This window comes from Mus caroli, unplaced genomic scaffold (genome assembly GCF_978045245.1).
Source record: "Mus caroli unplaced genomic scaffold, Mus_caroli_1 scaffold_1, whole genome shotgun sequence".
Taxonomy (NCBI): domain Eukaryota; kingdom Metazoa; phylum Chordata; class Mammalia; order Rodentia; family Muridae; genus Mus; species Mus caroli.
In genome coordinates, this window is record NW_028227256.1 from 178,279,802 (window position 1) to 178,292,496 (window position 12,695).

The 12,695-nt window shown below is 48.1% G+C and overlaps 1 protein-coding gene across 2 annotated transcripts in view; it reads right to left on the bottom strand.

Annotated features, from left to right (window-relative positions):
- The window catches only part of Stum (stum, mechanosensory transduction mediator homolog), a 53,479-nt gene extending 43,148 nt beyond the window's left edge, over nt 1-10,331 (bottom strand). For both annotated transcript variants that reach the window (XM_029481012.1, XM_029481010.1), the window contains exon 1: nt 9,924-10,331. In XM_029481012.1, the coding sequence (XP_029336872.1) occupies nt 9,924-10,125 (202 nt within the window). In that variant the 5' untranslated portion in view covers nt 10,126-10,331. The remainder of the gene's footprint in view (nt 1-9,923) is intronic.
- Between the last annotated feature and the right edge of the window lie 2,364 nt (nt 10,332-12,695).

A 12,695-nucleotide genomic window follows, 5' to 3' on the forward strand; every position in this document is an offset into this window, starting at 1 on the left:
AAAGTCTCCAAGTTTCCCAGGAAGCTGACTCTATCAATTAGGGTACAGCCTGCCCTCAGGAGAGCACACACCCCATTCTGATCTATTGACCTTCCTTCTTGGGGAGACAATTAGCTCCTGAGTGCTGGCATCCATCTACTGTCTTTGGATTCTAGCTCCAAAGAGCAAAGCTGTCACACAGTAGGTGCACGGCACGAGTCTGTTGAAAGGCAGTCACAAATCAACTTCCTTGCTTGGCAGGTTGCCTACTCACCACTGAAATGCCCCTGGCAGTATCTGCCCTTGGCTACAGTTAGTTTCCAAGTCATATCTCAGAAAGAAACATGAGCACAGTTTACACAACCACTTGAAATTCTGCAGGTGTAAAACACATGCTAAATTTTGTCAGGTTTTGAAAATTTATTACACACCAAAAGAAACACTAAAGTCTCACTGATAATTTAGTGTTGCCTATATACATTGAAATGATAGTACCATATGACATGAAATATATTGTTAAGATGTATCTTCCTTTTTTAACTTTGTGTACTTTAGGTACCAGAAATTGTTAAAGATCTATAAAATTCTTAGAATGTTCCATAGAAAATTCTAACCTAGGGTTGTACAAATTATAACAAGACTTGAGACTTTACTGAGTGCTGTGGGAGTTATTTGGTTAGGGGATTAGTTTGGTTTAAGAGTGTGGGGGGGGGCTGGTGAGATGGCTCAGCAGGTAAGAGCACCCGACTGCTCTTCCTGAAGGTCCTGAGTTCAAATCCCAGCAACCACATGGTGGCTCACAACCATCCGTAACAAGATCTGACTCCCTCTTCTGGTGTGTCTGAAGACAGCTACAGTGTACTTACATATAATAAATAAATAAATCTTTAAAAAAAAAAAAAAGAGTGTGTGTGTGTGTGTGTGTGTGTGTGTGTGTGTGTGTTTGCTTGTTTGTTTTGGGAGTTTGAAAACAAGAGTGGAGTCATCTATCTATCTAATTTGACTAAATTAGATATTTATCTATTAGATAAATAGACAAACAATCAATCTAGCTGATATGTTGAGAACAGATTGCAAGAGACACCAGTAAGAGCTTACCGTGAAGGCAAGAAGACCATTAAAGCAGCCATCAAATGCTGGAAAGATGGTTCAGGGGTTAAGAGCACTGGTTTGATCCCAACATCTACTTAGTGGTTCAAGACCATCTGTAACTCCAGTCACAGGTGAGCCAACGCCCTCTTCTGGCTTCTGCAGTCACTGCATGCATGGTACACAGACATACATGCAGGCAAGGCATCCATATACATAAAATGAAGGAAATATGTTTTAAAGAAGTTGTCAAAAATAAGTGTCGTGGCTCTTATTTAACCCTAAAAATAACCCTGCCTGGACCACAGAGTGAGACCCTTTTGCAAAATCCAACAGGCCGAAGAGATGGGTTAATGGGTAAAAAACGCTTGCTGTGAGAGCAAGCACCTGAATTCAGATCCCCAGAACTCATGGAAAAGCCAAGGGCACGGAGGGAGCACCCAAGAGCTTCTGTAACCCATGGCTCCTATGGGCAGATGAGAGGTGGAGAATGGAGAATTTCAGACGTTCGCAGTCCACTTAGTCTGGTGTGTGCAGCAGACAAAAACAACAGAGACCTTGATTTAAAGTAGAAGGTAAGGACTGATGCCTGTGTGTCTCTCTAATGCCCACATGCGTGCTGTGCTCACTGTATACACACACACACACACAGCATTCCCACATAATATACACAGAGAGAGAGACTATACATATACAGAGCGCCCCCACATAGTGCACACAAACATGTGTACACAAACAACACACTGTTCACACACACAAAACATCTCCACATAATACACACGTATGTGTACACACATAGAGACTATATACACACATAGCATCCCCACATAATAAACACATATGTGCACACACAGAGAGTATACACATACAAAGCACCCCCACATAATACACACACGCGTGTGCGTGTGTACACAAACATACACTGTTCACACAGGAGCACCTGCAGGTATGGGTGAGAGGGAGCACGGGGCAAGGATGAGCCCTGGTTCCAGCCTGGGACATTCAGGTTTGGGGGAAGAGCAGGCATTGGTTTCTGCAAAGGCCAAGTCTAAGATTCCTTGTGGCTTGGGAGGGAGGTGCTGGGTTGGATGTGAGACTCTCAAGTTTGAAGCAAGGGCTTATCTAGGGCTCTGAGCTTGGAAGTTATCATCATGGAGTTGCCATTTAAAGCCAAGGCAGCAAGTGTGGGCAGAAGAAAGAAGATCAAAGTCAGGATGGAGGCCCTGGGGAACTCCCACATCCAGAGGTTGCAGAGAGGAGCAAAGGGAATGAAGGAACCACAGGAAAAAGGAACACGGAGCCAAATGAAGAAAACCTTTCAAGGAGCAGGCAATAAGCACGGAGTCCAAGGCTGGTGGGTCCAGGAAGGAGGCGCACAGACGTGGCCCCTGGATTCAGCAACCTAGAATAGAAGAATGAGTCTAGGAGAGCCAGCTAGGTGGGTAACAGATGCAAAAACCTTAGAAAGAGGGAAAACATAGTGGAGACCACAAATCCAGACAGCCACACATTCAGAGAGTTTCCTGTACAAGAGAGTACAGAACTATAAGACAGCCCAAGGCAGACTATAACTAAAAGTCTGTCTTTCAAGGATGAGACACAATTTCTGCATGTATATACGCTGCTGGGATGAACCAGAAGACAGGAGAAAAACGATGATGCCAATTTTTCATCTCCCTAATCTCCGAGGAGCATGTGTAAAGCTGTTTCCGGCTTTATCCCTTACAGACAAAGCCATTTATTGGCCTTCTGCTATGAGACATGAAATCAGCTTGGCGCACCTCCCTTTCTTCTTGTTCTGACTTCATCCTAGCATCCCACCATCGCTCTGTCGTCCCAACTTGCTACGGGTGCACTTTATCTTGTGGTCACTCTGGTACCCGCTATTCACCTATCAACCATAGAAAGCATCGATCACTCCCCACTGCATGTAGTGACAGCATTCATACCTCTGCCCTCTCCGCTACCTGCCAGTCAGCTTTGGCACATGATCCAGGACAGTAATGATGAAAACTAACAACGTTTTAGTTCCAACTTAGATCTCACCAGGCATACCCTACTAGTGCTGGGACTCAGCCTCTGACACTGAGGACACAATCTCACAGCGCCTCTTACAGGATTCGTTCAGGACAGATCATTGCTTCCACTCATATGCAATGGGACAAATCAGATCATGCACCAAGCCCAGTGCCAATGGGCAGAGGAGAAGGTGGTCTCTTCCACCAGAGGCGGACAAGCCCTATGGCACTGGGCAAGACTGTGCAACTTTCTTTCATGATGAAGATTTGGGAACTGTGATTTAGACCTCCAGCCTTCCACATCTTTCCTCTTAGGCTGTCCAGCTTCTCTGGGCTGTTTTTCACCTCGTATTATAAAGGTGGAAAGTCTTTATAGAATTCTCTGTGTTCACGTGGTCTGCAGGGTGCTGTTGATTTTAGAAGGTGAACTCCACAAGGCAGTATTTACATCATTATAACCAAGCAAACACTAGATCCGAAAAGCCCATAGCCTGTAGTGTGGCACCAAGGATGCTACCACACGGGCTTAGACGATCCCCTCCAACAGTCTATGGCTTACATTACTCACGAGTGGGCCACACTTCAGACAATCAGTATTTAGTTCATGACATGGGTTTGGTTTGTTCTCATGAAGTTTCTGACTGCCTGTCTTTTTTTTTTTTTTTTTTTTTTCCTCATTGATAGGGAGAAACCTGCCTTATGTGACACATCCTCTGATAACAGCCTCAGAAGTCTTTTCCAGCCATTGTTGGAAACCTTCCTCCTCTTCTTTCTGTCATCAGAGGACTTCTGAATTAACTGAGCAGGTATCTCCACACTTGGGTCTTAATGCTTCTGCATGGCATTTTAATTTACTACAATTACCAACTGTCTTTTCCCTTCTTTCTCTCTTTATTTCCTCCTTTCTTCCTGTTTTTATTACAAAATCTTGTTTGCTAATGTGGCTCAGCCTTAAATTTGGAATTCTCCTGTGCCGGCCTCCTGAGTGAAGGGATTGCAGGTATAAACCACGACACTGAGCCAACTAATTACCTTCGTTTCTCTTGTTTGCAGTATTTTTCCCCATTAGAATCTTAATTTGTGTGTGTGTGTGCTTTCCCAGTAATAGTCTCTACCGTGTGGAATGTTGTGGTTTCATGTCACCCTCAGAGGCCTCTTTAATGGGGCTCTCTACCCGTCCTATTCTAATGAATACTGGCTGTCTTCCAGACTGCTGAATAATTTCATCTCTTGGTTGCTTTGCTGGCTGGCCTAAGTAGTGTTACCAACCAAATGGGTGGGGTCCTTTTGTCCTACCCCAGGTAGAAACTGTAAGTAAGCAAGAAGAAGTTCTTCAACTGTGTCACAGGCAGTTTTTATTGCTATCCCCCACCGCCCCCCGCGCGCCACACACACACACACACTCAGAGTTTGGCAGCAAACAGCCCACAGATAGCATCTTCCCATTAGAATTTTCATCCAGGGCTCCAGTACCAGGATCCTTAGCCCTACAAGGGTTGCAGCCTCTGTATAGATCTGGGGATTTAGAAGTCAGCCCTTGACAGTCATACAGCTTTGTTGTTGTTTTAGACCTAGGAAGTTGGGGTTATTTAGCCTTTAACACAAGCCAGTGTCAGAGCTCTTGGCTTGGAACTCCCCAAGACTTTTGTCCCTAAAGACTCTACAGCTCTCAAGCCACACAGTGACAACACATGCCTTACAATCTTAGCACAGGGAGGTAGAGGCAGGGGGATCTCTGAGTTCAAGTCCAGCCTGGTCTACAGAGTGAGTTCCAGGACACCCAGGGCTACAGAGAAAAACTCTGTCTTGAAAAAAAAAAAAAACTTAAATAAAGGAAAGCGAAAAAGACTTTACAGCACTCTGAAACTTCTGCCCGCTGCAGTTTTTCTTCTCTGCCTTGTGTAGTATTTATCCTTCTTTAGTCTCGGCTCGCTGCCTTCCCTTGCCTTCTCTCTGCCTTGGCTGCCTTCTGATGCCCTCGCCAGGTGCTCTCAAATCCTTCAGCTCCTTCTCCAGCTGTCAAGCAGGCAGCTTCCTTATCATTAAAGCCAATTGTGATCTTAACTTATTAGCACTGCTTAACACTAGCTCAGTGCCAAGGAAGAGATGGGTCTCCCTCCTCTGTCTCATTAAAGCCCCAAGAGCCAATAAGGTCTTCTTTCATATATTCCCTGACTCTGCTGGAAAAGCACCTTCAAGGAACTCCCTTAAGAGATAGGAGTAGAAGATAAACGCCCCTGGTTCTCGAAATCTCAGGCCTATTTCACTTTCGTATTATATAAAGGTGCTGGACCAGGTGTTCTCTAACGCCTACTCAGGGAGTATAATGTTGTCAGGGCCTGTTCATTCATAGCATCTGAGATCAAAGAGAAAATGTTAAATAGCTGCTGCTCTCGAGGGATTTGCAGTTTCTTTAGATGAGCATATATAAGTTCTCAAACACGTAGCACAAAGTAGTACAGAAGACATGCAAGGTTGGGGCTGATTGGTCAACGCTTTGAGCCTTGGGCTAAAGGAGAACGCTGGAAACTGAGCCCACCCGAGGCGTTCCTGCTGGAAGGAAGACCTCTGTGGTGTCTGAGTATAAGCAGTGAGTTCGGGAGGGATAGATGTTTATGTGACGGTCAGTAGATAAACGACCAACGTTGGGGCTGATGGAGTAGATAATGGTCAGTAGACAAGGCCTCCCTGTCACCTGCTCTGTCTCTCTGAAGCATCAGCATTCAAATCTCACCAAGTCACAGCAGGTAATAACTTTTAAATATGGCAGCATAATGATGACTTATGTGTCATTAACAGACCATCTCAGGGCACACAAGTAACTTCCATTACACCTGGGAATATATGGGTGTGCTTGTGTATATGACTTCCATAAATATATTCTTGAAACATGAAGGCCCTAGCAATCATCTTTATCAACAGTTCATCTGAACTAGGATGAAGCTGTCTCTCCTCACCATTCCATCACCAATAAATAAATAAGTTTTCACTGGGATCATGGGAAGTAATTATAAGTCGTGTCTCTTTCCCATGCATGTCCCAAGCAGGGAGCATTGCTCTTATGGCAAGGTCTTATTCTCCAAGGAACACTGTGTACTGGCTGGTTTTAGATGTCAACTTGACACAGGCTGGAGTTATCACAGAGAAAGGAGCCTCCCTTGAGGAAATGCCTCCATGAGATCCAGCTGTAAAGCATTTTTTCTCAATTAGTGATCAAGGGTGGGAGGGCCCATTATGGGTGGTGCCATCCCTAGGCTAGTCCTGGGTTCTATAAGAAAGCAAGCTGAAAGTCGGGTGTGGTGGCGCACGCCTTTAATCCCAGCACTTAGGAGGCAGAGGCAGGCGGATTTCTGAGTTCGAGGCCAGCCTGGTCTACAAAGTGAGTTCCAGGACAGCCAGGGCTATACAGAGAAACCCTGTCTCGAAAAAACAAAAAAAAAAAAAAAAGAAAGCAAGCTGAGCAAACCAGGGGAAGCAATCCTGTAAGCAGCACCCCTTCGTTGCCTCTGCATCAGCTTCTGCCTCCAGGTTCCTGCCCTGCGTGAGTTCCAGTCCTGACTTCCTTTGGTGATGAACAGCAATGTGGAAGTATAAGCTGAATAAACCCTTTCCTCCCCAACTTGCTTCTTGGTCATGATGCTTTGTGCAGGAATACAAACCCTGACTAAGACACACCACATGATGGAGAGAAGCCTAGAGGGTTTAAAGGATGGGGCAGGTCTCACAGAAAGATGGTCCTGAGACACCTAGCAACATGGGGTGGTGGGTAGTTTCCATTCAGTTTCCCTCTTTGTTGCAAAAAAGAAAAAAAAGGAAAAGGAAGAAAGAGAAAAAGAAAGAAAGAGAAGAAAAGAGAAAAGAAGAGAAAGAAAAGGAGAGAAGAGAAAGAAAAGAAAAAAAAGAAGGAACTTGCAAGAAAGGGAATTTCCAGAAGAAAGAAAGGCTCTTTGTGTCAGTGGTCTAAGCAGTTTCTAAAGAGTGGATGCTGTAGGGAGGGGGAGGAATGTATGGAGCCACAGAATGAATTTTCCAACTACCTCTCTCAACAGAATCCTCTAACAACCCAACCCCACCCCAGGAAGAATTATCTACTGCTAAAACTCTATGTCCCTGTTTCCCTCCTAACACTGAGCAAATTCCGTTTATATTAATTCTCCTACACAGGCACTGTCTTGGCTGCTTGATGCATCTGCACATCCCCAGTGCCTGGCACAGGTGGGCGAGGCCTGCTTTGGCCCAGTGGATGCCTAGATGGATTAGAAGAAGCAGTCTGAATATTCAGATGGCTCTCGAGCTCTGAGCAAGCCAGAAGGATTAGCATATGCAGACCTGAGCCAAGGAGAGGACTTCCAGGAGCTGGAACTACCCAAACCAGTGCCTAGCCAGGGCAGTGGAGGTAGCAAGGAAAAAATACTTTCAAGGTGTATGGTCTGTGGAGGACTCCACTGCAGGTACAGAGATGAGGAGCACTCAGAAGCAGAGGCGCCAGTGTGCCAGCTACTCCACCCAGGAACGAGACAAACGGGGCAAAGCAGAGCGTGGTGGTATATAATCCCAGCATAGGGAAGGCTGAGGCACGAGTACTGCTTTGAGTTTGTGGCCAGCCTGGGCTCCTTAGCAAGTACCAGGACAGCTAGAAATACATGATAAAACCTTATCTGAAAAAGTAAAAAGAAGTATGGGAGAGAGAGAGAGAGAGAGAGAGAGAGAGAGAGAGAGAGAGAGAGAGAGAGAGAGAGAGAAGAGACAAGACAGGCAGAAAGACAGACAGAGTCATAAGGAGCAGGACACTATGAACCCGTTTCTTGCATGTTTTCTGTGATCAGCCTTGTGCTTTAACAGCTCACATTCCATCAACACAGTCTCCTAAAGGACCAAGCATCCCAGACTTACAGATCAGAAGCCCAACCTACCAAGAGCCTGGGATCTCCCACTCCTTGTGGGTAGGTGCCAAGGCCCGCACCCCCAGGAAACTATGCAGTAGCAACCGAGGTGAGTACTGAAAAATGCCTGGGCTGAAAAAGCACTTTTCCACATTTCATATTTCTTGGGTAGTTTATCTCTTTCTATCCAAGTTTCTTAGAAAGGTGTGTGTGTGTGTGTGTGTGTGTGTGTGTGTGTACTTTATCAGTAAAGAATCCCACAGGATTCTGATCTACAAATGGAGCTGTGAAGGAGAGAACACTAGGTCTGTGGGGTATAAAGTTTTAGAGGCAAGCAGTGTAGATGCGATCATGGCAGCGGGCTCGGGGTATCTGGTGTTTCACATGGAGGACATACTCTGGTGCACCCTGAGCCGGTGGCCCTGGCTGCCTCCTGGGCCTGGCTTCCCACAAACTCACTTCTGTCTCCAGCAGCGCCTCAGTGCACTCCTGCCCACCTGATTCTTTGTTTCCTCAAAGCCTATGTCAGGATGTTGTTATTTCAGCACTTAGAATTCTAACAGCATGCACCACGCGCGCGTGCCTTGTGGCACGGAAATTAACAGCAGCTTGCCGCCCTGCAGTAGTTTAGAGTTGGCCTGAGGACTTGGACGGTGAGGCAGGCTGCTAGAGACCTCACTCAGGGGAGAAGCCCAATTAAAGGCTCTGACTTTCTACTCAGATGGGACTCCGTAGCACAGCATCCCTCCTGGACTTAAGAGTCCAGGCAAAACCAACAGGTCCAGTTTGAGTGGGCGTGGCCTTCGAAATCACCACAGATGAGGTCCCCGCTGGGCCCGCCAGGAGCAAGGCCGTGAGAAAGGCCAAAGTGAAAGGAAAGGCCACTTCTAGTTGACCTCTGCTTTTGGGAACTTTGCAACCATGTGCAGGCAACTAGCTGGCTGGCAGCGGCAGGCTCTCTGAAGAATGCATAGGATGCCTGCTTCTGCAGCCCTGCACGCTGCCGAGGAGGGCGCCTCAGTCTCGTGTGCAGGGTCCACCCGTGGCAGGAGATCAAGTTGGAAGTGGGGGAAGGGCATGCAGGCAGAGATGGGTGCTGGAGAGAGGCGATCAAGAAAGCTCTCATTCCTTAACTTTATTCACCCTTAGGCACTATTTTGGGACAGCAATGGCTTTGGGGTGTGTCCAGACAGCCAGAGCCTAATACAGACTTATCGAGGCTCACTCTTCGCTTTCTTACCGGCTCACTTCTGGTCACATGCAGTCTAAATACACATGCATGCAAACGGAATAATAAAATCACCCCTTTCCGTCGGTGTACTGTGAAGTGTCAGGCAGAAATGCGGACACCAGGAAGAGAGACTCTGGCTAAAGAACTGTCACCTCCACAGGCTCTGCACCGCGTGAAAGCGTGACCTGATGCAGTGTGTCTCCTGAAACTGTGTGTCTCCCTTCCCCCAGCTCAACCGACTTCCCAGACTCCCTGGAGCCTGGTCAACCCCATCACAGCCCTGAGTTCTTCCTGTTCGGCCTCCTCTCCTCCCAAAGTACTGGGATCACAGACGCGCTTGATAGGGAAGAAGGGCCAAGATTCCACTCTTCTGGACAGTAGCCTAACCTGGAGCCAGTGAGCCGTCGGATCCCTGCTTGGGGCTCCAAGATTCTCTGTCAATTTCATGGCTCTTCTCTGCCTGGCGGCCTCCGACCCGCTTGTGGGTTGGAGACACCACCACCACCACCCCCAGTGTGGTACCTCTTCTCTAGGATGTCCACGCCACAGGCTTCAGCCACCTGCTAGATACCAACCGTGGGAGCACAGCCTGAAGCTGGTCACATCCACGGGTCTCAGCCAGTGCCTACCTCTGCCCTGCCTGCTCTCTATCAGGCAGCCCAGGTCGCAGGGACCGCAGGGGTTAAAGGGGTCACAAGGGTCGCCCACACACACACTTCTTACCCAATCCCGGCACGAAAGTGTTGAGGAAGAGACAGATGACAGCCACCGGGAAGGGCATGTAGGGGATGGCGGCGCGCAGGGGCCCCTTCTTCTCGCGAACCTGCACGACCACTCCGCTGGACGACGATGCCCCCCGGGGATCTGCCGCTGCCACAGCCGCCGCCGCCGCCGCCGTCTCGGCGTCTTTGTGCAAAGGCTCCATGGCTGGACGCGCTCTCCAGGAACCCTGCAGCCGCCCCGGGCACCAGGGCAGACGGCGGCCGGCTGCGGGCTCCTGGATGCGCGCTATGAGCCCTTCTCAGGAGGCCAGTGCGCTCCGGGTGCTGTGAGGCTGGCGGAGAAGCCCGCCCTCCCGCGCTCCACGCCCCCACTCCGGGCGGAGGGCGGGAGGGGCAGTGTGACACTCTGTGACAGCGCTCCCTCGCCCCTCCCCTCCGGGCCCCTTCCCCGCCCCCTCCACACCTCTCTGCAAAGCCCTTGGTTCACCAGCAATGGAGACCCCAGCAAGGGAAGAAAGCGCAAGGAGAGCGCAAGGTGGTCCAGGTACCCAGAGGGATGGATGCGCCTCACCCTCCTAGCACAGGTGAACTGAGAAGGTCCTGGAAAGCTGGGCGTGCACTAGGCTGATTCAGTTGGAAAAGCCTCAAGGTTGAATCTCTCTTCTGGAGTGTGCATTTAATGCTAGGGAGGTGGGGGCTAGGGACGCTTGGAGCCTGAAACCTAGAAACACTTTGCGTTTCGAGTCACGGAGAAAAAGCAACGAGTCACAGATGCTGATAGGACTGGAAGCGAGAAATATAGCTTACAGCTTTATAAACCCATGCATGTCTGCAAGAGATGTTCCCTTCACGCGCCCACACACACACACACACACACACACACACACACTGTCTCACGTATAAGTTCACACACATAGAAACGAAAAATGGAAAGGAATGCTTGCTTGAGGGAGCCACGGAGCCGGTAGTGGGAACTATGCCCTGACCAGCGTGCTGCGGGACATCTGGGCCATGGTGAAGATGCGGTGCGCCCACAGCGCCCCCTGGTGTTAACGATGCACCGGTGGGAATAAGCGAACGGGCTTGGCAAGAGTCCAAACCAAGAGCCTAATTCAGTCTTTTCAATAAGACCCTTCATCTATTCCGATGAAAATGACCTCCTCTAGCGGGGCACGGTGCTTCATGGCTGCAATCCCATCCTTGAGAGGTGTAGGTAGGAAGCTCCCTATCAAATTCAAGACCAACCTGAGCAAGACTACACTTCTAAATAGATAAATATTTTAAGTCTACAAGGTAGACTGCAGGATTGTAGTCATTACAATGATAGTACCGCAGAGCCAATGACAAATATGGTGGCTGGGATGTGCTGAAAGTTCGAAGGTTCTGGGACTAGGACCTTCCCATGCAGCCAACTGTAGGGGAGTTATCAGTCACTAAAGCCCCTTCCAGAAAGTGATGCAGGTCAAGATTTAATGACCAACGGAAACTTCTTGTAGGTGTGTTTTATTTTAAATGTTTATCACAGCATCCTCTGTTGGGCAGCATCCCAAACTCTTAACCACATTCAATGTCTGCCTTAACTGTACAAAGCATTACATAGTACTGTGTTTTCTAGATGGAGCAATTAAAGCATAATCATCCATGATAATGTGGAGCAGGTGATCCCTTTCCAAAACCCATATGCATAAATGACATTTCATCTAAAGATCCCGAAACTAACCTCCATTCTATGAATTCGCAGAATACCTGGATCTCTTTCGGGTTCCCTCTATCATTATTTGTCTCTGAGGAAAATGAACCCAGAAAGGGAAATAGATTTCTATTTCCCCAATTTCCTGTGACTATCTTTGTCACACCCAGGCAGAGCCTTGTGGGTGCCAACACACGGGAGCCTGTGATAGCAGGGGGAATCCAGACCTGCAGTAAAGCTGGACCTGGAGCTGCTAAGGTGGGCAGGAAACAGGTTAGTGTTGGGGGTGGGCAGAGGAATTGGGACTTTATTGTCTGGGAATCGCTGACATTTTAAATGGACATAGGGCGTCATAGGTGTTCTATTTATTCCTACAATGTAACAAGTGACCCTCGAATTGATCAGCTTGACATGGCCGGTTTTTGGTTTGTTTGTTTTTGTTTTGTTGTTTTGAATGATCATACTCTACAGTGAGAACATAAGAGAGGCGGCTTTTCCCCCCTCGGTTGTCTGCAGATCTGTAGCTGGGAAACTCAAATGGCTGGTGGCTGGAACTGTGGGGACCACAAGATCCACTTCTAAAAATATTCTCAGGACAGTGGCATCAGGGAGAGAGTTTGAAAGCTGGTTGGCCAGGGGTAGTCCTTCATGCCACCTCCATTGTCCACATAACCTGGACGTTTTACATTAAAATATGCCCGCCAGTTTCTAAGCGAGAGCTTGCTGAGAGGAGCCGTCCTGAGAGTAGAGACTGCAGAACCATAATAAGTATCACCGCCACTTCTCCAAAAGTTACACAGTATCCTTCTGCATCTCTCCCTTAGGCATTCAACCAACGACCCACCCAGACTTAAATACAGAGCAGCCCTCCTAAAACCAACATTATGACTATATCAGCTGGGAAGATCTCTTAGCCAAGTGAGGAGGACAGCTAGTGAGGATCAGGTCACATGCCCACAGGAACTGAGGTGAGATGAGGACTCTTCTTGACCTACCAGCCCAGAGAATGGGAGAGACAGCTCCCAGATGCTAATTGGACAGAACGAGCAGACAGAACGGAGCTGCTGTGTTTGAGCGCACATT